This window comes from Felis catus, chromosome B4, assembly GCF_018350175.1.
Source record: "Felis catus isolate Fca126 chromosome B4, F.catus_Fca126_mat1.0, whole genome shotgun sequence".
NCBI classification, from domain to species: domain Eukaryota; kingdom Metazoa; phylum Chordata; class Mammalia; order Carnivora; family Felidae; genus Felis; species Felis catus.
This window is the reverse complement of record NC_058374.1, coordinates 75,014,284-75,040,765: the sequence shown is the minus strand read 5'-3', so window position 1 is coordinate 75,040,765 and position 26,482 is coordinate 75,014,284. Positions and strand designations below refer to the sequence as shown.

At 36.8% G+C, this 26,482-nt stretch overlaps 2 protein-coding genes across 2 annotated transcripts in view; both read left to right on the top strand.

The window, feature by feature from the left end:
* LOC101097405 (olfactory receptor 10AD1) overlaps positions 1–26,482 on the top strand; it is a 121,438-nt gene that overhangs the window by 76,110 nt on the left and 18,846 nt on the right. The window contains exon 3 of the mRNA XM_045061685.1: positions 11,532–11,653. The gene's annotated coding sequence lies outside the window, so the exon portion shown is untranslated. The remainder of the gene's footprint in view (positions 1–11,531; positions 11,654–26,482) is intronic.
* On the top strand, positions 17,262–20,094 carry LOC101097653 (olfactory receptor 10AD1). Its single transcript, XM_011284010.4, has one exon. It carries the CDS (start codon positions 19,111–19,113, stop codon positions 20,065–20,067), a length of 957 nt encoding a protein of 318 aa, XP_011282312.1. The 5' UTR covers positions 17,262–19,110; the 3' UTR covers positions 20,068–20,094.

The following is a 26,482-nucleotide window of genomic DNA, read 5'->3' as shown; positions in this document are numbered from 1 at the left end:
TACACAACATGGATGAATCTCAAATACATGCTAAATACAGGAAGGCAGACTCAAAAGACTACATACTATATAATTCAATTTTAATTACATTCTGGAGAGGACAAAACTATAGGTACAGAAAACAGTTCAGTGACTGTTGGGGGTTGATGGAAGAGTTGACTAAATTAACTACATAGGGCCATGAGGGAGTTTTTTGAAATGATAGATGATGAATCTGGGGACATGTGTCCTGAGTGCAGTGATGATTACATGACTATATGACTATATGACTATATGACTATATATATATATATATATATATATATATATATATATCAAATATAACTGTACCAAAAAGGGTAAATTTTACTGAATATAAACTATATATCAATATATAAGAAGATTTGGAGAAGGATTTCCATTTCTCAACCACCTTTCCATCCCTTCCCACATACACAACTATAAAATCCTAACAATGATATATAAAATATGTTTTAAATCCTATCAAATTGCTGAGCCTTCAAGAAAATAAGGAAATCACTCAGTGGGCAAAAACAGAAAAAACTGAAAATCAGAATGACAGTAACACCATGTTTTGGGGGGAATATTTGAAGATCTCAATACATAAGAGGCTTCAGAAGACTATACTGGAACAAGAGACAAACCCTTGGCTCTACATAATGTAGGAAGTTGGAAATGAAATCATGTCTCAAGCTGTCTCCTCAAAGCCTACACACTTAGTAAAAGAATGCTCAAGAAAATAATCTCCCCGTTGGCAGAGGAAAGCAACATGGATATCTGTCTATATTAGTTCTGGGGGGTGGGGAATCTCCCTTGAAAATTTGACCACAAACCTTTGCTAATTTACACTTTGTGCATGGTGGAACACAGAATAATAATTCTAAGCCAAATAATTATAAGATGGTTCTGAGTTAGTATCTTTCTGGAGCACTTGACAGAAGCAAACATAAATCCTCTCATAAAATAGACTGCACAGGATTTCCATATGTGAAATCCAGCTAAACACGAACTTATGATCCAAAATTACAAAGCAACTACTCTGAGCAACAGTTAACAGAAACAAAAAATATCACACTGGACACCTCATTATTTTCAGATAATGGAATTTTTGGCTTAATAATACAATGTAAGTATGCTTAAGATGTTCAAAGAAATAAAATCTGAGGTTGGAAACATGAGAAAGGAACAAGATACTATCAGTGAAGGCAGATATATTGGAAGAAACAAATAAGATATATAAGTCAAAACATTTTTTGAAATAAAAAACTTAGACATTTAAATAGTACCTTACACATAATAGAAGAAATAATTAGAAAACTTTTTAGCTATGGAACTGAAGAATTACCCAGGGGGTGGCTGGGTGGCTTAGTCGGTTAAGCAACCAACTCTTGATTTCAGCTCAGGCCATGATCTCATAGTTTGTGGGATTGAGCCCTGTGTCTGGCTCTTTGCTGACAGCATGGAGCCTGCTTGGGATTCTCTCTCCCTCTCTCTCTGCTCCTCTCCCACTCTCTCTCTCAAAATAAATAAATATTAAACAAAATTTTGGAAGGACAACAAATCTCAAATAGGATAGATAAAAAAGGTAAGGGCATCTTGGTGGCTCAGTCGGTTAAGCATCTGACTCTAGATTTTGGCTCAAGTCATGATCTCACATCGTTTGCTCTGAGCACTGAGTATGAAGCCTGCTTAAAATTCTCTCTCTCCTTCTCCCTCTGACCCTCCCCTGTTACATACTCTCTCTCCCTCTTTCAAAATAATAATAGTAAAAAAAGTGAAATTTCAAAATACCAAATACAAAGAAAAAGTCTTAAGAATAGCCAGAGGGAAAAGATACTATTGACAAAGAAGAGATATTAGGCCAAAGGAAGACTTTAATTGCAAAAATAGAAACCAAAGTGGCTGGAATCTGGCTAGTCAAGGATAATGATAGCTACCTAAAACTGAATCTCTCCACAAATACTTCAAAAGCAATATAGGCCAAAAAGAAGAAATAAACTTCAACAAAAGACATGCCTCACCACAATTAGAAGACAGAGGGTGCTACAAACTTCAAACCAGTATAAGTAGAAAAGCATACACCAAATCCAAACAGATCTACTCTTCATACTCTCTTGGTAAGCTTTAGAGAGTAAGGGCCATTCAGGAAAAAAGGATGGAAGAAAGAAGAGGGGAATGAGTAAAGTGCCTAAGATTTACCTAAAATCACTTCCACAAAAAGAAAGTCTACCCAACATTAGAAAAGACTGAAAAGGAGTTCTGGGGTTCTAGAAAATGTAGTTGGGAGACCCCATCCTCTTTAAAATGCCTGTAATGGCTGCTTCCTGGAAGGTGGTATCATGTGGAATCTCTTAGCTTCAGTATCTGGTACTCCAGGAAGGGAGTATTTCAAGCCAGATAGAATTACATATTTATTTTCTCATTATCAGCCCTGTAGTCTCTGGCTGAGCTCACAGCAGAGATTGAAATGTTGCTCTTATAGCTTCGGCCCTGTGCAATTGCTAAGCCCAACTGAACAAGGCAAGGGAGGAAATTATAACCTCTCCTCCACTAGGAGAGGTATGCAGAATTAGTCTTGTTGATATGGACCCACTCTTTCCTGTGCTGCTTGTAAATTTTGGGTCTTGTTTGAATTCTCATTTTAAGAAAGCAACTGTAAGAAAAAAGCCTATGAGACAAACAGGAAATTTTGAAGATGACTGGATATCCTGAATAAACATTTTTCCAAAGAAAACTTACTATCCATTTCATTTCCTGGGGTCCTATGTTGGATTACATCTTCCTGAATCTCTTGGGTTGGAGTGTCAGAGTGGTAGGTAGGTAGGTTCTACCTTTGGGGATGAGGGTTCTTTGTCTGGCATAAGGGAGCAGGAACCATGAAGATAACCTGACCCTTAGTTCTTCCAAATAGCAATCTTGGGTGGGGAAAAGATTCTTCCTAGAAAAAAATGAAGCTAACTCAAAAATTCCAGGGCCCTTTGCCAATGGACAGGTCTCCCTGAGGATCCTAGGACTGGTCTAATCTGCTTAAACTCCTTAGACCTGCTCAGACTAAGGCAGATTGAAAGAATAGATTGTTCATCTGTTAGTTTCCTGTCAGTGACCAGTAAGAAGTAGCCTCTACCTAATGTTGAGAGCCTATTGGATATCCTGGTAAACCTGTGAGGGGGTGGGGTGAGAGAGACATCATGGAGAGTACTATAGAGTCAGAGGGAGTAGAGAATCAGGAACTCACACTATAAATGAGCAGCTGGCTTACAACTGAATTCACTGCATCCTCACTCTGGGCCTGACATCAGTACAGCCAATGTCCTCGCCTGCAGATGCTGAAGCCCATGGAGAAGGTCAGTGAATATGTTCAGTTCTCCCATGCTGAAAGTTGACATCCTCTCTTGGTATCATCAGAGATGAACACTCACTGGCTCCCTCAGCAATCACCTGTGTTCAGATCAGATCACACCAGGGCTCTACACACAATGACCATTGATGACATTACAGATCTTGACTCAATTTACCTCTGCCTTGCTCTGTTTCTTCTTTAGATGTCTAGCTGTATCTCTGCTTGCCTAACTCTCTCCAGTTAGTTGCTTCTTTCTCTGTGTCCTCCATGTTTCTATCAGGCTCTGAGTCTTCCCACCTGCCCTTCTGGCTCTGGCTGAGGGGCAGATGACTTGGATGAGCAGTTTGGTCTGGTTTTGAGGTGACCTGTATACAAGGCAGATAGAACCCAGAGCCCAGACTAATTATTCTCAGAGTCACCTGGTTGAAGTGAGAGGATTCTAAACCCCTAGATTGGGGGATTGGTTCCACATCATCCACGGACATATGCCATTATGCTTATGTGAGCCTTTCAGTCTGTTTCCTCTTTGGCTTTTCATCTTTCTGGGGATTTTTTTTTCTCTCATTTTCTAGCTCTTTCTTCACTATGTCCTTCCCCTCCTTTTCTCTAGATTCCCCCTTTCACCATTTTTCCATCCTCTTTCAGCATGAATTGAAGAAAGGCACCATCCCAGAAGCCAGAAAATTTATTTTGGTTTTAATACTTTATTTATAAGTGACCTTGATCCACAGAGGTGTGAGGACAGTAAAAGACCACATAATTAAAAAAAAATTAATGTTTTTTATTTATTTTTGAGAGAGAGAGAGAGAGAGAGAGAGAGAGCGAGCGCAGGGGAAGGGCAGAGAGAGAGGGAGACACAGAATCTGAAGCAGGCTCCAGGTTCCAAGCTGACAGCACAGAGCCCAATGCGGGGCTCAAACTCACACACCATGAGATCATGCATGACCTGAGCCAAAGTAGATGCTTAACTGACTGAGCCACCCAGGCGCCCCTAAAAGACCACATAATTAGTCTTGCCTCTATCCCCATCTAGCTACTTGATAAGTCAGCTTGTTTATTCTTTCCTGAAACTCTATTTCCCCATCTTAAAGTCCTGTTAGTGGCACTTTTTAAGAGCACAAAATTCCTCACTGGTTGTTGTGAGGAGCAAATGAGAGAATCTAAACGATGGAGAATCATAGAAATGGGAGGGATTGTTGCAATTACATTTTTCACAATCTATTCTTGTTTCCTTTTATTTGTAACTTTCACTTTATTTCCTTATTTGACTTTACATTGTTTTCTGCTCATCTACGTTATTTTCTTCTATCTGCCTCATGATTTATTTTTCTTCCTCCCTTCTCATTTGTGTTCTTCTCCCAATCCATTTGCCTGCATAGTTTTCCTGTATATCTGTGCATTTTTCTTTCCTGTACCTTTGAGAAAAGATGGGTTAGGATTCTTAAAGAGGTTTGCAAATATATTACAAAATAAGGTAAATAACATGAAGATTCAGTTTTTCTCATTTCCTCTAAGATCTACAGAATAAATAAAATTACAAGGAAGTAAGCCAAGGAGCCAGAGATGGGACAGGAGTTTAATCTGCTATCCAAAAGAATTTCCTGATCTGGAAAAGTGATTTTTTTTAAACCATAGTTTCTACCTAGAAATTTTCCATGGCAGTGGAACATTGGTTCAAGACCTTACAAGATCTCTTCCGACATATAGGTGCAAATAAGAAAAGGTGGGAGAAAAGTAAAGGAGAAGGTAATGAACATGTACTAAGCAATTACTGTTTGTAGGTCACTTTAAGTGTATTATTTCCATTATCAATTAATCTTTACACTGTTTGACAAGCCAGAGATGATATCCCAAAATACTATCAGTAAGTGATTAAAGCTGAGATGTAAGTGCTGATTTATCTAATTCCAAACCCTAAGCTTTTTCTACACATCTACCATATATATGTGAGTTTCACATGTAGATGTTGGATCTCAAAAAGTGATTATTTCACTTCTTAATACCATCTATATAATTGACCAACTAACTCTAGTTCTTTCCAAGACTTTTTCATATGTGACTATCTCATGTCCCTATCTTTGTGTTTCTGGTTATTTTTACAATCAGTACAATTTTTCAAGACAACATAAATGACACACAGTCCACATTAACCATGACTGCTAATACTGCTGAAAAGAGCCAGTCTAATGCTCAGTTTTGCCTTCATCAATCACAAAGTCCTTCGGTATAATTTCCTACAAATCCATCTTGTACAAATAGCCAAACTCTTAATATTTAAGGATTAATCATGCTATGTATGGATTAATTTGTCACCTTTTCACTGTGTTTTCCCTCTACGTTTTAGGGTATTTGGAGTCAGGAGGAGGTTTTGGGGGTTATTTAGGGACTTATTTCCACAAATTATTTAAATCCCCTTCTAAGAGGAGGAAAATGGCAGGAGGAGGAATGTATTCTTGGCTTTATTTGATTTTTGCTTTGTATATAGCTTAGATTGTTATTCTGGAGGGGAAACTCTGAACAACTATTAAGTATTTTAGCAGAAAGGATAAGTGGATTTGAGATCCATCGAGAATTAAGAAAATCAATTGAAATAAAGGTCTCAAATAAGGTTATCTGTGCTGTCTCTCACTCATGTGAATGCCAGAGAAATTTCATTGTAAATAGAGCTTGTTCTTCTGTCTTGTGCATAGTTGTAAAGATCTGTTATGCTAAGCAAGGGCCCTCTCACTGTCAGTCAGTCCATCATTAGATGTGAAGTGTAGTTCAGAGTCTCTCAATTTCAGAAATATGGAGACTTTGCAGTGGATCCAAGTATTAGAGGGCGGAGAAAGGGAAAGAAACTACATTTACCTTGGAAAATGTCTAGATAACATTATAGAAAATATTATTGTAATTTAACATATTTGTTAAGGTTGTCTATCACATAAGAAAAGTTTCAACATAAATCTTAATTTTTTCTGAGGCTAGGATAACATAAATTGTTCCATAATAGATGTAGGTTAGACATATCCAGGCATTTGATAGCAGTACCCCTTTTAATTACCACTAAAAAAGTCCCAAAAGCTATTTAGTTATTAATTCTACCATAGCCCAAAGAGAGAAAACTAAGTATCCTAAAACCAATTCTCCTGTGAGCCTAATGGTTAATTTTCACAATGATAGGTTAATATTTATTAAATTTGTAACATCTTATATGTAATTAAATGACTTCAGGTATTTTCTATTTTTGCATTTGTTTAGGGGTCTGTCTTTATTTTTCTTAATTTTAACATCTAAGGAAATCATCTCAGAGTATGGTCATCTGAGGTCAATATGCCTAAGAATTAAATTTGTTGGACTTTGGTTAATTATACCATGAATCTAACCCTTCTAAATCCTTTGAGAAGTATATTTGTAGACATCTCAAGATTCTTTCAGCCAAAGCCATTCCCACTTTATTTTCATAATTCCAGTGGAATGGAAGCATCATGAGGACAATGATTTTGATCATTTTTTCAAGTGTCTAAAACAGGGCCTGGCCCATAAGAGGCTCTTAATAAATATTGGTTGAGTGAATGAATAAATTAAGTATTAAGTTGAATTATCCCTTTTTAATATTTTCAATAAACTTTAATTGCATACATATGTAACTATTTATCAAACTAGTACTACACAATGTTCAGTTTAAGAGGAGTATTTAAACACTAAGAGTAAGAGGATGTAATGGGTAAATGAGAAGTGTGTTATCTTTGGTGTACTTTATAACAGCTAAATCATAGAATAATAACATCACTTTCTACCTTGAAAATGTGTGTAAATAAATACATAAAAGTAAAGGAATGCTGAGTTTTAAATAAGTGGAAAGTAGAGAAAAGCGTTAAACAATAAATATTTTATAGTTCTATTATCTATAAGCAGCCATTCAACATTTTGGTGAACTTCCTTCCAATCTTTTATCAATACAAAGCAAATTTCTTTTTAATTAATGTAGTGAGAATACCAAATATACTGACTTCTATCTTGCTTTTTGTTTTGCTTAAATTTATAATGTAAGTATTTCAACATTATTACACAGAGTTCATAAACATAATTTTAACGACTGCATATTTCTTTAATTTTCAATGATATAACCATTCCTCTACTATAGCTTTTTTTTGCTATTATAAATAGTGATAATTTATAATTTTGTATATAAAGCTTTTTCTCAACTGGTAATTAATTTCTTGGAGTCAGTTTTTAAAATAGTTGAATCTATTCACATTTAGCAAACTTATATAGCACAATGTGCCAGGCACTATTCCAAAAAATTCACAAGTATTGATTCATTTAATCCTCATAATCCAATAAAGTAGGTACTATCAGTATTATTCTCATCTTAGAAAGGAAGAAACTGAGGCATGTTAATTTAAGTCGCCTCAGTTTACACAGTTGGTAAGTGGAGAAGCCAGGATTTAAATCCAGATGTTTGGACTCCAAGGTCTGTATTTTTAAAGGGACCTTACATTAAAGAGAATTAACATTCTTAAAGTTTTTGGTACTTATTGCCAAACTGCTTTCCAACCAAGAATGGAGTACAATTTCACCAGCACTGATGTTATAATTAAAATTTTTTAATTTATGGATCAGAAATGGTATCTGATTGTTTTAAAACTGTTGTTTGATTACTGATAAGTTTGAATGCTTTTGGATGGTTTTTCCACTTCTGAGTTACGAGTTCTTATTCTTTTATTTTTCTCTCTTTTTTTCTCTTTCTCTAGACTTACCATGATGCTTTATTCTTTTTATCTCTTGACATTAGGGTTTTGGATGGGCTTTTTACATAATAAATTTAATATATTGTTGCCCCCTTGTATTTGCGTTCTTTTTGAATCAGTTATTTGTTAAAAATACATAAGGTAGTTTTTTGTTGTTGTTGTTGTACCAAAGTTTCCCATTTGATGTAAAAATCTATCAAATCTTTCTCTTCATGATTTCTTGTATGACTGAGAGAAAGACTTCAAAGCACAAATTCCTTAAGTGGTCAAATAGACAGTGCAATGGCATGACAATGGCGTGTCTTGGGACTGACCTTCCAGTCCCACTAGCCTGGAACAGAGACCAGCACTAAACTCCAATGAGTTGATGATGAGAACAGGCACAGTGCAGCAAGACCTTCTGATTGTTCTTCCCTGGGAAGCAGAATCTAGATTTTTATGTGAGGTATCCTTTACAGAAGACTGTAGTTTAATAAAACACATCTCTGTAGGCCAGAGGGGTGATGATTTATCACCTCTGGTTCAGAAGTTCTCCTTCATTCAAAATTCAATACTATTTTCTTCCAGTTTTTCTGTGAGTTTTTGAAATATATGCAAAATTTTATACAGTTGTAATTAGGTTGTGGTGTGAAGTGTCTAGTTGCTTTCTTAAACTAAAGCATCAATTTATATTTCTTTTCTCTTGTCCTCAAGTTTCTCTTTTGGAAAGCAGAAGAAATATTAAATGTTATGATGGTGATTTCTCTAACTGTAAAAGAATAATTGTTACTTTTTTCTGTATGATGGACTTATATTGAATACTCTCATTTCCTGACTAATAGAATATAATATGTTCGTTGGAAATTAAGGCAGAAGGGTCCATATATAAATTAGAATTTAAAACTCCTTGAAATGTTCAAAAGAAAGCTAAATAGAAAGGGAGAAGCACACAAAGTAATGCAACATTTTCAAAGAGGATTACAATAATAATATCATATATTAAATATTGCAAATTTGGTAAATATGAATTTAAAACAGATTTCAGTTAGTGGGTTACATAATTAGAAAGTGATCAACAAAATTACACTGTTTAAATATTCATTTCCTTGTTCAAAAATCATTAATCAAAAGTTTACTCTATGTTGGAGAACAGGTAGATACTTTTGTTCTACAACTATCACCTTGTAGTTATGTTTTCCCTCACTATTTTGGCCCTGAAGTTGATTCTATGTTAATGAATACAAACATTTAAATTGGAATTATACCAACACCGAATCCATATAAATTCTTGATATGAAATTACTCTTAATAATTCTATTAACCCAAATTAATTCCTTAACCAACTTTCTAGTATAGTACTTAAGATATTTCCAATTTCTGTCAATACTAAATCATTTTCACCCAAACTAATTCCTTTATGTTTAATATACCAACACAGTTTTGTTATCAGCCTTTGTACAAATCAAGTTTACATAATAGCTTCTGCTACCGTGGGTTTTCTTTTGCGGACATATTTTTTCCAGTTCCATTTTCCCAGGTCAAAATTTGTAGATCTAAATCTTAGCATATCCAGTTTTACCTGTGTTCAGTTTTATTTTTGTATGGATTATTTCTATCAATTATATTTAGTATTTATTTCTTAGCTAATCCATTATATAGTTGTTAAATATTTCAGTATTGGTCTCTTCCTGAGAATTGATCTAATTTAATTTAATTCTTCTGATTATTTTGGGGGCCTGGTTTAAACTTTATACAGCACTTGTGGCTCAAAGAGCAAATAGTGTTGCGTCATGACAGATGGTAGCTACACCTGTGATAAACATAGCACAGCATGTAGAGGTGTTGAATCACTATGTTGTATACCTGAAACTAACGTAACATCGTGTGTCAACTATACTCAAAAAGAAAAAGAGCAAATAATGGAATTTTAAAAAGCTACTTCTAAAAAAATTAAGCTATTTTCAGTAAAAGAAAGCTGGGGGGAATGATAGGCTATTGGGGAAGGCTTTATTGAGGAGGTGGCATATGATCTGCGTCACAAAAAAATAAGAAAGAATTCACCAGGTGCCAATAGAGGTAAAGGGCATTACACACCAAACAACCAGCATGTGTGAAAGCATGGAGGCAAGTAGGAGTGGAGTGTGTACATAGTAGGCACCAAGTGATGAGTGAATGAACAGATGGGTGGGTTTGTGTACGGTAAATAGTAACTGGAGTGTAGGGTGCATAAAGGGAGTGGAGGAGGTTAAAATGAGAGAATGAAAGGCTAATTGGATATGGAGATGAGTGAGGAAGAAGCAGAAGAGGTCACCCAGTCTCCTACTTAAATGAGTGGATGTGTCTTGATGCTGTTAAACAAGAAAGCAAACAGAAGGAAGTGAAGGCTCCAGTCCACTCTTTGCTTTTGGACCATTTTGAGCTGAAACAAGACCCGATGCACTGGAATCTGTCCTATTTCCAAAGACCACCAAAAAGACTTTTTATCACTCCTTAGTCACTATGATGCTTTCAAATCCCTCATTAAAATCAGTAAAGTATTCCTTTTCTCTAATTTAATACTCTTGTTGCACTTACCTTCATTCCTATAGCTCTGTCTTGTGAGAGGTGGAGAACATTTGGTTGCATATTTGAATAGGGATATTTCCCAGCTTGTTCTTTCTTAACATCTTAAATGTCTCTTTCCAGTGTTCTTCTGATTCAGTCCCCTCCTTAGCATGTAATTGTTTGTTTCAGGGATGATCTGATCAGCCCATCAGCCAAAGGCATTATACACATTGAATTTTTTAAAAATGCAAAATGTGCTTATTTAGTTCTTATTATACTTTCCTCCGTGTCTCCAATCAATTTTTTCTTTAGTTGTTTCTTTTCTTATTTCTAGAAACTTTAAAGGTAATAAAGAAATAAGGATAGCATGGCATGGTAAAAGGTCTCATGAATATTCAGCTTGACGGAAAAGGTTAATGAATGTATTCAAACTTCAAAGGGACTTTCCCCCCACTCACAATAAGTTGTTCTTTACCATGATTAAATTCAAAGAATGAGGAATGTAACTACAAGGAAAGGAGGGTTATAACATATGTGTGTGTGTGTATTCCTGAATAAATGAGGCATTCATTAATGGTATAACCTGAAAGAGGTAGTAACACCTCTGCCTGAGGCACCTTGGTGTGGTGGAAAAGGTATTCTAAGGACTTTAAAGCTGTAGTTTCCCATTGCTTTCATTTAATAGCTATATAATCTTGAGCAAATTACTTTAGGTCTCTGAGCCTCAGTTTCCTGATCTGTAAAATGGAGGTAGCATCTACTTCACAGGATTTTTGTAAGAGTTAAATGGGATAATATATGTGAATGTGCTTTTGTAAACTATAAATTACTATAACGAGTAAAGAAGTTTTATCTGAATAAACATTCATTTGGAATGATTTGAGAGGTTATATATGAGGGATTATGTAAACTTTTAGGGGCACCATCTTTTCCAGAGAGGATTCCAACATCAGATGTTCTTCCTGGGCTAGCTCATCCTCGGAGTCCACGAGACTGTTTTTTTTACCTGTTGCGGTGATTTGGTGACAAAAAGGCCATTTCCGCCTCATAGAGTGAGGTAAGACACAATTTCCAAAAGATTGTCCCATTTTATGTATGTATGATAATATATGTAACCAGTGCCTGAGGGATATTTCTTTGTAGAGTGAAGATGAACAGTGGGGTCAAAGTGTTTCCTGTAACATTATTCCCTCCTGATGAGAGAAATTTAGGTAGAAATTCTGGCCTCCCTATAAGTTGAGGCAGAAACATAGAGAGGAGAAATTCACCCCAATCCTAGAAATATCTTCTACAAATAATGATAATTTTGCCCTTTCCTTTTTTCATTCCAGTGGTGTACTAGAGCCCGTTAGTACCAGCTCTCAAGGGTCAATTATTAAATTTTCAGGAATTTTAAGAACTTGTTAAACAGAGCTATTATAAACAAATTATATAAACTTAAAACCAAATAAATTATATTAAAAAACAAAGGTAATACTAAAATTCATCACTTCCTAAGTTTTTTCATTTATATTTTACTAATATCTATGTTCTCAAGGTTATTTACATCTATTGTATCTATATGGTTGTAAAAATTATATGACAATAACCTAAGGTGTATCCATTCCTAAAACATGTTTAGTGGTTTCAATCATTTCTAGCTTGAAATAGGTCATGGTGGGAGGATTTACACTTTGGAAATTGGCAAATGCTATAGATCAGAGCCCCTCCCAGAGCCATCTGTTAAACACTTACCAACACCCCACTCCTTTAATTCATTTGTCATATGCTTTGGCTGGTACTTGTAGGGCATTCAAAGGGGGTAGTTGACAGTGAAGCTTTGGAATCAGACCTCCCAGATTTGAATCCATGCTTCACTATTTACTGTGTGATGTTGGGCAAATTACTGATCCTTTCTGTGAAGTTAGAAGAAAGATTACCTACCCCATGCATGATTTTGAAGTTAGAGCACTTATTACCTAAAACGCATGTAGAACAAACAATACCTAACACATAATATACATAATTATTTTAATTCAGATAAATTTTTTATTTCAAGTTTTTATTTAAATTCTAGTTAGTTAACATATATGGTAAAATTGGTTTCAGATGTAGAATTTAGTATTTCATCACTTACATATAACACCCAAGTGCTCATCACAAGTGCCCTTTTTAAATTATGCCATGAAGCCTCTTTCTAGTCCTATTTTACTAAGGATTTTTAAAATCAGGTATCACTGCTGAATTTTATCAAATGTTTTTACATCTCATTGACTAGACACTTTTGATCTTTGACATATTAATATGGTGAGTTTTATTAGTAGAATTCTTCATATAAGAAAAACCTTAAATCCCTGGAATGAATTTCAGTTAGTCATGGTGCACTATTCTTTGAACACACTAGTGAATTCCATTTGCTAATAATTTGCTTTGCCTATTTCCTTATTAATATAAATTATCTTGGTCAAAATTTTCTTTTGTGTACTTTTTAGGTTTTGGTATCAGTGGTTTTATGACTTTCTAAAAGTAATCAGGAAGCTTTTATTTTTTCTGTTCTTGTAAACAGATTTGGTAGCCTTCAAAAATATCTGATTGCTGCAATATTAGAAAGAACTCACCTAAGGAACTATCAGAGCCTGGCACTATTTTGTCATAGCTCTTTGTCTTCTCTATTTTAATAATTCTCAAATTTGGCTGCACATTGGACTTACTGGGGAACTTTTAAAAATATTGATGACTGAGCCCTCTCAATACATTCTGTTTTAATTGGTCTGATATGCAGCTAGGGCATGGGGACATTTTATTTTATTTATTTATTTTAATTCCAGCATCATTAACATACAGCATTACATTAGTTTAAGGTGTATAATATAGTGATTCAAAAATTCTATACATTACTCAGTTCTCATCATGATAGTGTATTCTTAATCTCCTTCACCTAATTTACTCATTCACCCATCTACCTCCTCTCTGGTAACCATCACTTTGTTCTCTATATTTAAGAGTCTGCTTTTTTGTTTGTCTCTTTTTTCTTTGTTTTGTTTCTTCAATTCCACATATGAGTGAAACCATAGGTATTTGTCTTTGTCTGACTGACTTATTTCACTTAGCATTATACCCTCTAGATCCATCTATGTTGTTGCAAATGGCAATATTTCATTCTTTATATGGCTGAATAATATTAATTGTACATATATGCCACATATATACACATCTATACCACATATTTTTTTAAAGTTTAATTTTAATTCCAGTATAGTTAACATATAGTGTTATATTAGTCTTATGTGTACAATATAGTGATTCAACAACTCTATACACTACTTGGTGCTCATCATGATAAGTGTGCTCTTTAATCCTCATCACCTAATCCACCCATCCCTCCACCCACCTCCCATCTGGTAACCATCAGTTCATTCTCTATAGTTAAGAGTCTGTTTCCTGTCTTCCTTCTCTCTCTCTCTCTCTCTCTCTCTCTCTCTCTCTCTTTCCCTTTGTTCATTTGTTTTGTTTTTAAATTCCACATATGAGTGAAATCATTGATATTTGTCTTTCTGTGACTTATTTCACTTAGCATAATACATTCTAGCTCCCTCCACATTGTTGCAAATGGCAAGATTTCATTCTTTTTGATTGCTGAGTAAATATGCCTCTGTGTGTGTGTGTGTGTGTGTGTATCCCACATCTTCATTTTTTAAATTATTTTTAAAGTTTATTTATTTGAGAGACAAAGAGAGCATGAGTGGGGTAGGGGCAGAGATAGAGGGAGAGAGAGAATCCAAGCAGGCTTTGCACTGTCAGTTCAGAGCCCAATGTGGGGCTTGAACTCACAAACCATGAGATCATGACTTGAGCCAAAATCAAGAGTTGGATGCTCAACCACCTGAGCCACCCAGGTAGCCCCACATCTTCTTTATCCATTCATCAGTTGATGGCGATTTGGTCTCTTTCCATAATTTGACTAGTGTTGATAATGCTGCTGTAAACATAGGGGTGCATGTGCCCCTTTGAATCTGGATTTTTGTATCCTTTAGGTAAATACCTAGTAGTGCAATTGCTAGGTCATAAGACAATACTATTTTTAATTTTTTGAAGAGCCTCCATACTATTTCCAGAGTGGTTGCACCAGTTTGCATTCCCACCAATAGTGCAAGAGGGATCCTTTTTCTCCACAACCTTGTCAACACTTGTTACTTCTTGTGTTTTTGATTTTAGCCATTCTGACAGGTGTGAGGTGATCCTCAGTGTGATTTTGAATTGCATTTCCTTGATGATGAATGATGTTGAGCATCTTTTCATGTGTCTGTTGGCCATCTGTATGTCTTCTTTGGAGAAATGTCTGTTCATGTCTTTTGCCATGGGAACATTTAAAAACTCTTCAAGTTGGGGCACCTGGGTGGCTCCGTCAGTTAATCGTCCAACTCTTGATTTCAGCTCAGGTCATGATCTCACAGTTCGTGAGTTTGAGCCCTGCATCAGGCTCTGAGCTGACAGTGTAGAGCCTGCTTGGGATTCTCTCTCTCTGCCCTGCCCTGTGCACTCTCTCTCTCAAAAAATGAATAAATAAACTAAAAAACAAAACAAAACCAAAAAACCCCACAAACATCTTATAAAAACTCAAGTGACTATAATGTGAAGCTAAGGTTTAGAACAACTGCATTTCATTCCTTTCACTCAGAATATTAGCTTATCTTGATTTCTATCTTTTCTTTAATGAGTTTTAGTGATTTATATGTACCTAGAAAATTATCTTTTCCTCCAGTACATATTTCCCCCTCTGGTCTTCCTTAAGTTAATTTTGTTTATCTGCTTCTAACCTCTACATCAATTTTATCTTTTCTTATTTCATTTATGTTTATTCCTTTTTGTTAAATAATGAAACTATTTCAGGCTATTAACTTTCTGTAACAAAAATCTGTGTATAGTACTTATTAATATATGCTACTTTTATTATCAGTACTTTTTAGATAATCTGTAATTACTGTTTGATTTCCTTTTTTGATCTAAGGATTGTTTTTTTTTTTTTTTCAACGTTTATTTATTTTTTTGGGACAGAGAGAGACAGAGCATGAACGGGGGAGGGGCAGAGAGAGAGGGAGACAGAGCATGAACGGGGGAGGGGCAGAGAGAGAGGGAGACACAGAACCGGAAACAGGCTCCAGGCTCTGAGCCATCAGCCCAGAGCCTGACGCGGGGCTCAAACTCACAGACCGCGAGATCGTGACCTGGCTGAAGTCGGATGCTTAACCGACTGCGCCACCCAGGCGCCCCATGATCTAAGGATTGTTTTCAAAGGGCTTTTTTTCCCTCCATTTTCAAGTAGCTGGGGTTATTTTCATAATCATGTCTAGTTTTATTATTGTCACAGAACCACTTCTGAATTACTTGGCCAATGCTTCTAAAACATCTGCTTGATATTTTTAAAATTTTTCATTATTGAAGTTCATCTGCTTTATATTAATTGAACACGTGTAATGCCAGGCACTTAAAAAAGGAAAAGCAACTGATTAAATGAGTTTAATAAAAAGAAAAAGAAGTGGCACCAGCTGCCCTTCCATCGAGGCAAATTGGTCTCCTAGTTTTGGCCTTCTTGGGAAGGAAGTCCTTGAGACTTGATGCACCAGAATCCCAGATGTGTACTCAGGACTGAGGCCTTCTTCATTGCTTCCCTTACACACCCTTGTTTATCAGAAGCAAGTCTACTCTAAAGTCATTACATTAAGCAGGATCAGCAAACATTTTCTGTAAAGGGCCAAATAGTGAAATATTCTAGGCTTTGTGTGTCGGGTTACTAATATTGCATGAAACATATTTATAATAAAAAGTATTCATTGTTTGTCTGAAGAACACATTTAATGAATCATTTTACATTTTTATTTGCTAAATCCAACAACCGTATTTACAGGCTATTTGGTCTCTGGCAACTACTCAGCCCTGCCATTGTAGTGTGAAAACAATTATAAACAATGCATAAGTAAATGGGAGTGGCTATGTTCCAATTAAACTTTGTTTATAAAAATAGGCAGTGGCCTATATTTAGTTTGGGGGCCATAATTTGTCCTGCCCTACATTAAACTGGTAGTTTTCAATGTTTAATGTGCATCAGAATCACATGGAGGTCTTGTTAAAATACTGGCTTCTGGACCCCATCCCTGAGTTTGATTCAGTGGCTGAGGTAAGGCCCAACTGTTTGCATTTCTATCAAGTTCTCAGTTAACACTGCTGGGGGTGATGGCCTTTGGAGCACACTTTGAGTACCACTGCATTATAAGAAATGCCTGTTGCCTTTTTATTCCTAAAATCCACTCAGAGGAACATAGGCCTATTTATTATTATTTATTCAAAAATTTCACCAATGTTCTAAGACAAAAAATTTAAGTGCTACAATTAAAATATTCTCAAGGCCAGATCTTCCTGATCAGCAATGCTTCCCTAGCACATACGGTACCTTTGCGCTAATTATAAAAAGTCACTCTCGGGGCGCCTGGGTGGCGCAGTCGGTTAAGCGTCCGACTTCAGCCAGGTCACGATCTCGCGGTCCGTGAGTTCGAGCCCCGCATCAGGCTCTGAGCTGATGGCTCGGAGCCTGGAGCCTGCTTCCGATTCTGTGTCTCCCTCTCTCTCTGCCCCTCCCCCGTTCATGCTCTGTCTCTCTCTGTCCCAAAAATAAATTAAAAAGGTTGAAAAAAAAAATTTTAAAAAGTCACTCTCTGTCAGGCAAGAACTAGAGGAAAAGGCACCACTTCTCTTGAACTCACACCTCACCAGGGTGCACAGCTTGATAAATTGAGCACAGGCTAGATTACATAGGCTGGATTTCAGCATTCACTCTTCCCTTCAGGAGCCTTTGTGCAGTGCACAAATGGGACAATGCTCCTGCAGCCTTGCTAATCAGAAGAGTGTTATTTGCAATTAATTTATCAAAGAAACACATTTGAAATGTAAAATTTCCAGTAAGAGTTTACTAATTTTCTTGAAGTAAAACAAAAACAAAAACCTCAGCAAACAATATTCTCTTTTACCCACTTGGATTTGACAGACTTTTTTCAGCTTTAATGAGGTCTAATTGACAAAATTATAAGATATTTAAAGTATACAATGGGATGATACACAATATTGGTAAGCAAAATCCCATAAACAAGCTGACCAGCCACTGTGCTCTTTTTCTCCCTCAAGAGAAGAAAATAAACACAATTTTAAGAAATCTTCTCTATACAGAAATTTGAGAATATTAATGCCCAGTGTTAGCATAGTGAACATAGTCTGCACTCTTTGGGATCTTTGGAATTCATTTAAGGTTTCTTTGTACTCTAATATAACAACAGTATTTTACAAATGTTCCATGACCTTTCAAAAAGATACGTTCCCTGTATGGAGGCAAGAGAGTTTGAAATATATTTGCTTATAAATGTATGCTTTTTTGTTAATATTGTGCATATATTATATGGATTCTCTATATTCTTACTTATCCCCTGGATCTAATGACTTAGGATATAGTATAATACCCATTAGGTCAGGGAGAAAGGTCTCATTAATGATTTTATATCCCTGGCACTTAGCACAATATGTGAAACATAGTAGACATTCACTTATTAAATGAATAAATTATTTGGGGCTGCAAAACGGGTTGGAATGCAATTGTTCCCAACTGCCCATTCAAACAAAAGATGAATGTTTATCCTTTATACTTTCTCCCTATTTGAATCCTCCAACCTGGAATCAGTGCTGCATTTCTTCCTGAAGCTATACTTCTCTCCAACTTAAGTTTTGAAGGCAGGTTCTACTCAGACCTTATGTTGGTCTTAAAAGCTTTTAAAATATAAACACACAAAACAAAATGATTGAAAAGGCATAAACTAAAATATTGATGTGGTTTCTCTCTAGGTGGTTGTTTTTATTTACTTAATTTTGCTTTTTTTTTGGTATTTTCTAGATGTTCTATAATGAACAGGCATTGCTTTTGTAGTTAAGAGCAGAAAGAAAATGTGCGATTAGAAATATCACTCATTTTTTTTCTCTGACATTTCTACTCTCTGGTTCAAGTTCTACTTATTGACAGCATACAGAAATAGAAAATTCACTCCTCTAGATGGAGATCCCATTAATATTTAAATGGACGTCTCAGATTTCTTGAGTCTTCTTTAAAGTTTCCTTCAAAGCTTTGTCACGTGGTTCCCAGATCTTTCACCATCTTGTTTGTCTCATGAACATAGCCCCATGGATATGGGTAGTCCCAGTGGATAACCATTTAAAATAGAGGTCCAAGAACTGGATACGATATTTTCAGATGCAGCCTGATTCACACAAGGTACAACAGAATCTCCCTTGGTTCATAATATGGTTCCACTATTACAGCCTACAATAGCACTAGCATTTTCAGTGCCCATGACAATATTGACTCACATAGAATGTACTAAAATTTCCGTCTTTTTCATTCCTTTGTCCCCTTTGTCTGTTTTTATACAACTAGGTAGCATCCACACATAGCTGTCTCACCTGTGCTTTTCCTGTCTTCCCTCCTCAAGCAGGCCGCAGATGGTGGACCTAAGGAATGGGAGCACAGTGACAGAGTTTATCCTCGTGGGCTTCGAGCAGAGCTCCTCTTCCACTCGGGCATTGCTCTTTGCCCTCTTCCTAGCCCTCTACAGCCTTGCCATGGCCATGAATGGCCTCATCATCTTCATCACCTGGACAGACCCCAGACTCAACAGCCCCATGTACTTCTTCCTTGGCCATCTGTCCTTCCTGGATGTCTGCTTCATCACCACCACCATCCCACAGATGCTAATCCACCTGGTGGTCAAGAACCACACTGTCTCCTTTGCCTCCTGCTTGACCCAGATGTATCTGGTTTTTGGTGTAGGTGTGGCCGAGTGCATCCTCTTGGCTTTTATGGCCTATGACCGTTACGTTGCTATCTGCCACCCACTCAGCTATGCACAGATCATGAGCCGGCAGGTCTGTGTAAAGCTGGTGAGTACTGCCTGGTTCTTTGGGCTGATCAATGGCATTCTGCTTGATTATATGACATTTCGTGGTCCATTCTGCAGAGACAACCACATAGAAAACTTCTTCTGTGAGGCCCCCATAGTGATTGCCCTCTCTTGTGGAGACCCCCAGTTTAGCCTGAAAATGATCTTTGCCGATGCCATCGTGGTGCTGCTCAGCCCCATGGTGCTCATTGTTATCTCCTACGCCCGCATCCTGGCCTCCATCCTTGGCAGAACCTCCTCCTCAGGTCGGGGGAAGACCTTCTCTACTTGTGCCTCCCATCTGACTGTGGTCATCTTTTTCTATACCTCAGCCATGTTCTCTTACATGAATCCTCGCAGCACACATGGCCCTGACAAAGACAAGCCTTTCTCCCTTCTCTACACCATCATCACCCCCATGTGCAACCCCATCATCTATAGTTTCCGAAACAAGGAAATGAAGGGGGCCATGGTGAGGGCCCTTGGGAGGACCAGCCTGGCCCAGGCAGAATCTATCTAGTGGGAAGACTCCTGGAAGAGAGGTCTCCCCCCCCGCCCACCCAAGTCTTGACAATTGGGCAACTCTCCAATGCTGAGAGCCTCCAGGAAAGAGCATTCATAGCTTTCTTTCTATTAGCATCAGTCCTGGAAGATCCTGTTGATGTCTAATGCTCATCTGTCTGATTTCACTTCCAGTATAGATTGATCTTTCCAAATTTCTCTTACTGATACATGCTCATGATTGGAGGGGCGAGTAAAATGAAATGGAAAAGTTTATTCCAAATTTGGGGAAAAGGTAGTAAGCTCTTCAAGAGAAAGACAGTAAGAGGATGACCATTCCATTCTTTGGAGCATTTCTTTCTAGGGCAAAGGCAATTAGCAGGAGCCCCAGCTTTGGGAAAAGAACAGACTGAGAGCCATGAGGGAAACAAAGGGTTGTATATAAGTTTGGGAAAAAGCAATGGATGGAAGAAATGTGTTAAGGGGTATGTAATATTATCCCTATATGGTGGCTACAAAATTCTCCAAGAAAGTTCCCAGAAAAAGTAAGAACTGAGGAATAGGATTGTATTACTCCTCCAAGGAAACAAGAGGAGGAGCTATATGCCAAATACATGTGAATTATTAATGGAGAGGTGGGAGGGCAGAAGCAAGAACAGGAAGTCTGAGGGGTGCATCCACATCCCCAGATTGTAAACTGGGAGTGGGAGCTATAGAATGAAATCTTGTAGGGTCAGGGAAGCTTCCAGTGACATCTGCATTTTATAAGAATATAAAAAGAGCACTTTAAGTTATTTGTGTATTTGTTCACTTTCGCTGGAAAAATTTTGTGCCCTGCCTGGACGCATGTTTTGCAATTTAAATATTTCCCTTTTGTTCTTGAAGATTTCTTCCTCTCTCTTGTTTTACTTATAATACACTACATTTCCAAGACTCTGCTCACACCTCTATCTCTTTCTTCCCTGCCCCTATTCAGTTACCTAAAGTCTAGAGCAGGAGTTCTCAGCAGGGATGATTACCTCCCCCAGGAGGTATTTGGCAATATCTGAAGATATTTTTGGTTGTCATAACAGGAGAGGATGTGTGCAGCTGGCACCTAGTATGTAGGGGTTGGGGGTGCTGCTGAACATCCTACAATACACAGAACAACCCCCATAGTAAAGAATTATGCAACCCAAGAAATCAATAATGCTGAGGTTGAGTAACCCTGGTCAGGAGATAAAGTATTAAAAGGACAGAATGAGGCAGATGATGAGAGGAATTGATATGGGAAAAAAAGAGGCAGGAGGAAACCAAGAATTTAGGACGCAGAATTTTGTCTACAAAGACACTTCTGGTTTACCATGGGCAGGATTTCTGCTGGCACTGCCACGGCAACAATCTATATAAGTAGATGTGATAAAACCTGCTCTAAAACCTCTGTGTTTATCCCTATCTGAGTCTACCCTTACTCCTCTACTTATCTCAAATTATAAGACTTTTCCTACTCAATCACATCCTTCTGCCTGCCACTAGCATGGACTCCTACTTAAATTCTGCCCGTTTCCTCTGTTACTTCCGTTCAAACTTCATCCATCCATCAGTGATCTTTCTCTTGTTCCCACCAATCTCACATTCTTGCCTAGCTCAATCCTATCATTCATTGCCTTTGCTCATTTGCATTATGATTCCTGCAAATGCCATTCAGTGCAACCCGTGAAAACCATGTGCCCTCTAATAGGAATACTTCCTAGAATGTCAACATTTTTCTCATTCACCTTATCAATCTCCCTCTTTCATCAATGTGTATATTTCCCTCACCCATATGCTCCTCTCATATAAAGGATCCACTCTTCCTTTTATGTATGATGGATATTTTCTTTTCCCCTATAGAACTAAATACATACCTTCTCCCTCTGATCTGTGTCCTGGCAGACAGACCTGTGTTTGCTGCCTCAATGGGTTTCGTTGCCTTCTACATCCTGTTGGGCTCAACTAATAAGAGTTACTTAGCAGGATAGAGGAAGGCAGGAGAATTAGTGAGTGAGGCTCTTTATTCTTCTGCTTCTTCCCTGATGTCCCAGAATTACTGTCAGGTGTCCTTCTCCAAAATCTCCCTTTCCTGTCCCCATAAGGTGGTAACTGCTTTTTGCTCTTGAGAGCCTGGGATGCTTCAACATCCCTTTCTGATTCCCCTAATCCTGTTCACATCCTGGTAAGCCCCCTCATTAGTCCTATTTAAGTATGCCAACCATTTCCTCCCAGAACACTGACTAACAAGTACCAGGCACATATTAGCAACCGTGAATTGAAAATTTTTTCAAAATAGGCCATATACTAGTCAATAAAGCATATCTCAAAACATTTTAGATATGGAATCATACAGATCAAGTTCTCTGACCATGATACAGTTAAGTTAGAAATCAGTATCCAAAAGATAACTAGAAGGAAGCCCATATGGTTAGAAATTAAGAAACACAACTCTAATTAGCCTACATACCAAAGAATAAGGTATAAGTCTAGTCCAACGTGGAAAGAATAAAAAGCTTGGAAGTTGCTGCTCCCACACTCACCAATAAAAAAGGGTAAACAAACTGAAAGTCAGCAAGACTTCTTAGATCTATCAGAGAATTGAAGTCACAGGAAAAACCACCACCCCAAAGACTAGGAGACAAGGGAACACAGAAAATTACAGCTTTCTGGGAGTAGAAGCTGCATCTTGAGCCTGGTCAGAACATTAAAGGGAAATGAACTATTACTAGAGACTGAGCATAGGCTAGCTTCAGAGATAAAAACTACTGAGGTCCTGCCCTCAGAGGAGCTCTCATAGTTTCATGAGTTTTACTTCCAGCAGCCCCATCGGTTTCTCATGATGAACATCAGAAAATAAACCCCCTGTGCTTCAGCAAGAGGAAGGGAAAAGTTAGCATTTTGAAATAAACCCAGAGAGCACTGTTCTCCCTAACAGTCTGCCCTCAAGGAAAACTATTTTGTGAGAACCTAACAAATCTGGGGGAGGATCCAAGAAAAAAAAGGAAAACTGAGAGGGACCTATGAAGGTTACAGCCCAGGGACAAAGGCTCATTAGGAGACTGAGACCTAATCATAAGACTATGGAATTCTTCCACTCCCCTGTACCTTGCTACCACATCAATAAGGCTGGAGAATTTCAAGGAGTACAGCTGAAAGAGCTGAGTCCTCAGACCTTATTTATGAAGGAGTCTCTGGGGAAACAAAAAAAAACAGCAAATGAGACAAAAACGAGGACACTAGAGGAAATTTTAACCTCTGACACCACAACTACAGCAAACATTAAACACTGCCTAATGCCTAACATAAAACTTCCCACTAAAGGCCTATTTACCTCAGTTCCTTTTACCCAATACCTCATGTCCAGCTTTCAACAAAAGAATTGATTATAATAAAAATTAGACAATTTTACAAATCCAAAACTTGTAATGAAACTATTTACAATTTTGTGGGATGTACCTAGAGCAATACTTCCTTCTATTAGGAAAAAAAATAAGTGTTAAAAAGTAATAAATTAAGCTACCAACTTAATCACAGAATAATAGATTATGCAAGGAACATAGAAGGAATAAAAATGTATCATATAATTAATTCAAACAAATCTAAAGATTGATTAAATTGATTGAGTAAATTAATAATTTCATAACTGTGGCATGACTGATCAAAAATAAACAGACTTAAACAATACTAAGAATTAAAGGGGCACATAACTGCAGACTTTGCAGAATGAATTATAAGAGGCCTTCTGTTTCTGATATTGGTGGACCATGTAATTTGGACCAACTGTCTCACTAAAAACAGCAAAAGCTGGACATATATTTTAAACTATCCACTTGAAGGCACTAAAGCACTAAAAAAGCAGTGAAGAATTTGGAGGCTGACATCCAGGAACATTCAATCTGCATTTAAGCATGTTTAGAAACAACCAATAAAAGGATTAGTAAAGTGAGTGATATGTCATAAAGAAGATGAAAGAAAGAATAGATAGAGCAAATACATATTTGAAGAGAAAATAGCTGAAATTTTTCCAAAACTGGAAAAGACATCAATCTACAGATTAAAGAGGTCCTAAATACATCAAAAATACATTATTTATAAAAAGAAATACACACATGAGCACACCATTAGAACCTCTGAAAATGAGAGGCAAAGAGAAAAACTTAACAGCTACCTGAATAAAAAGACAGGTTCCCTTCAAAAGAACCACAATTAGATTGACAGATGTCGTCTTAACAATGAAAGTCAAAATATAAAATTTATTTTATATAAAACTGCATTATGGCAGGCTAGAGAAGGGCTGGAAGTCTAAGAAAGATAACACTCCAGCTAGCTGGAAAAGAACATACATCCACATTGTGAACTGCCTGTGGTGGCCATGTGGCAAGGAACTATGGGCAGCCTCTAGGAGTTTATAGCACTGTCTGGCTGACACCAGCAAGGAGATAGGTACCTCAGTAGTACAACTGCAAAGGAATGGATTTTGCCGACAAACAGTGAGCTTGGGAGAGGACCCTAAGCCTCAGATGAAATCACAACCTGGTGGCTCCTTAATTTCAGCCTGGTGCAACCCTGAGCAGAATACCCAGCTAACCATACCCAGACTCCTGACCCAAGGAAATTGTAAGATAATAAAATTGTGTTACCTTAAGTCCTTGAATTTGTGGTAATATGCTACATAGCAATTGAAAACTAACACAAGTTTTTAAAATTCTATAATACTATGGAAAAATTTATGACATTAAATCTGCTTCAATAAATAGAAAAGTTCTAGAAAAGATACTATTTTCCAGAAATGACTAAGGAAGAAATAGAAAACATGCACACATTTGTAATCATACAGTAAATCAGTAGTTTAAGATTATTTCCACAAAATTGAAGATGACATAAAGAAATGGGAAGACTTTCCATGCTCATGGATTGGAAGAAAAAATATTGTTAAAATGTTCATACTACCCAAAGCAATCTACACATTTAATGCAATCCCTATCAAAATACCAACAGCATTTGTCACAGAACTAGAACAAAAAATCATAAAATGTATATGGAACCACAAGAGATCCTGAATAGCCAAAGCAATCTTGAAAAAAAAAGCAAATCTGGAGGTATCACAATTCTAGACTTCAAGTTATACTACAAAGCAGTAATAATCAAAACACTGGAACTGGCACAAAACTGGAGACATAGATCAATAGAACAGATAAAAAATCTAGAAATAAACCCATAATTATATGGGCAACTAATCTTTGACAAAGTAGGAATGAATATCCAATGGGGGAAAAATCTCTTCAACAAATGGTGTTGGGAAAACTGGACAGCTACATGCAAAAGAATGAAACTGGGCCACTTTTTCTCACCATACACAAAAATAAATTCAAAATGGGTTAAAGATCTAAATGTGAGACCTGAAACCATAAAAATTATGAAGAGAGCACAGACAGTCATTTCTCTGACATCAGCTATAAAAACATTTTTCCAGATATGTTTTCTGAGGCAAGGGAAATAAAAGCAAAAATAAACTATTTGGATTACATCAAAATAAAAAGCTTCTGCACAGTGAAGGAAACAATTGACAAAACTAAAAGGCACTCTACGGAATGGAAGCAGATATATGCAAATGACATAACCAATAAAGGGTTAGTAACAAAATATACAAAGAACTTATAAAACTCAACAACCCCAAAATGAATAATCCAATTAAAAATGGACAGAACACATGAATAAACATTTTTTCCAAGGAAGACATCCAGATGGGCAACAGACACATGAAAAGATGTTCAACATCACTCATCATCAGGGAAATGCAAATCAAAACTACAATGAGATACCACCCCACACCTGTCAGAATGGGTAACATAAAAAACACAAGAAACTGCAGGTATTGGCAAGGATGTGGAGAAAAAGAAACTCTCTTGCACTGTTGGTGGGAATGCAAACTGCAGCCATTCTGGAAAACAGTGTGGAGTTTCTCCAAAAAGTTAAAAAAGAGAACTACCCTACAATCCAGTAATCACACTACTGGGTATTTACTCAAAAAAGTACAAAAACACTAATTCATAGGGATAATGCATTGTAGGGAGGATATATGTAGGGATAATACATGTTTATAGTAGCATTATTTACAATAGCCAAATTATGGGAGCATCCCAAGTGTCCATCAATAGATGAATGGATAAAGAAGATGTGATATGTACACAGTAGAATATTATTCTGCCATAAAAGAATGAAACCTTGCCACTTGGAACAATATGGATGGAGCTAGAGAGGTTAATGCTAAGTGAAATAAGTGAGTCAGTCAGAGAAAGACAAATACCATACGATTTCACCCATAGGTGGAATTTAAGAAACAAAAAATAAGCAAAGATTTAAAAAAAAAAAAAAAGAGGCAGATCAAGAAACAGACTCTTAGCTATAGAGAACAAACTAAT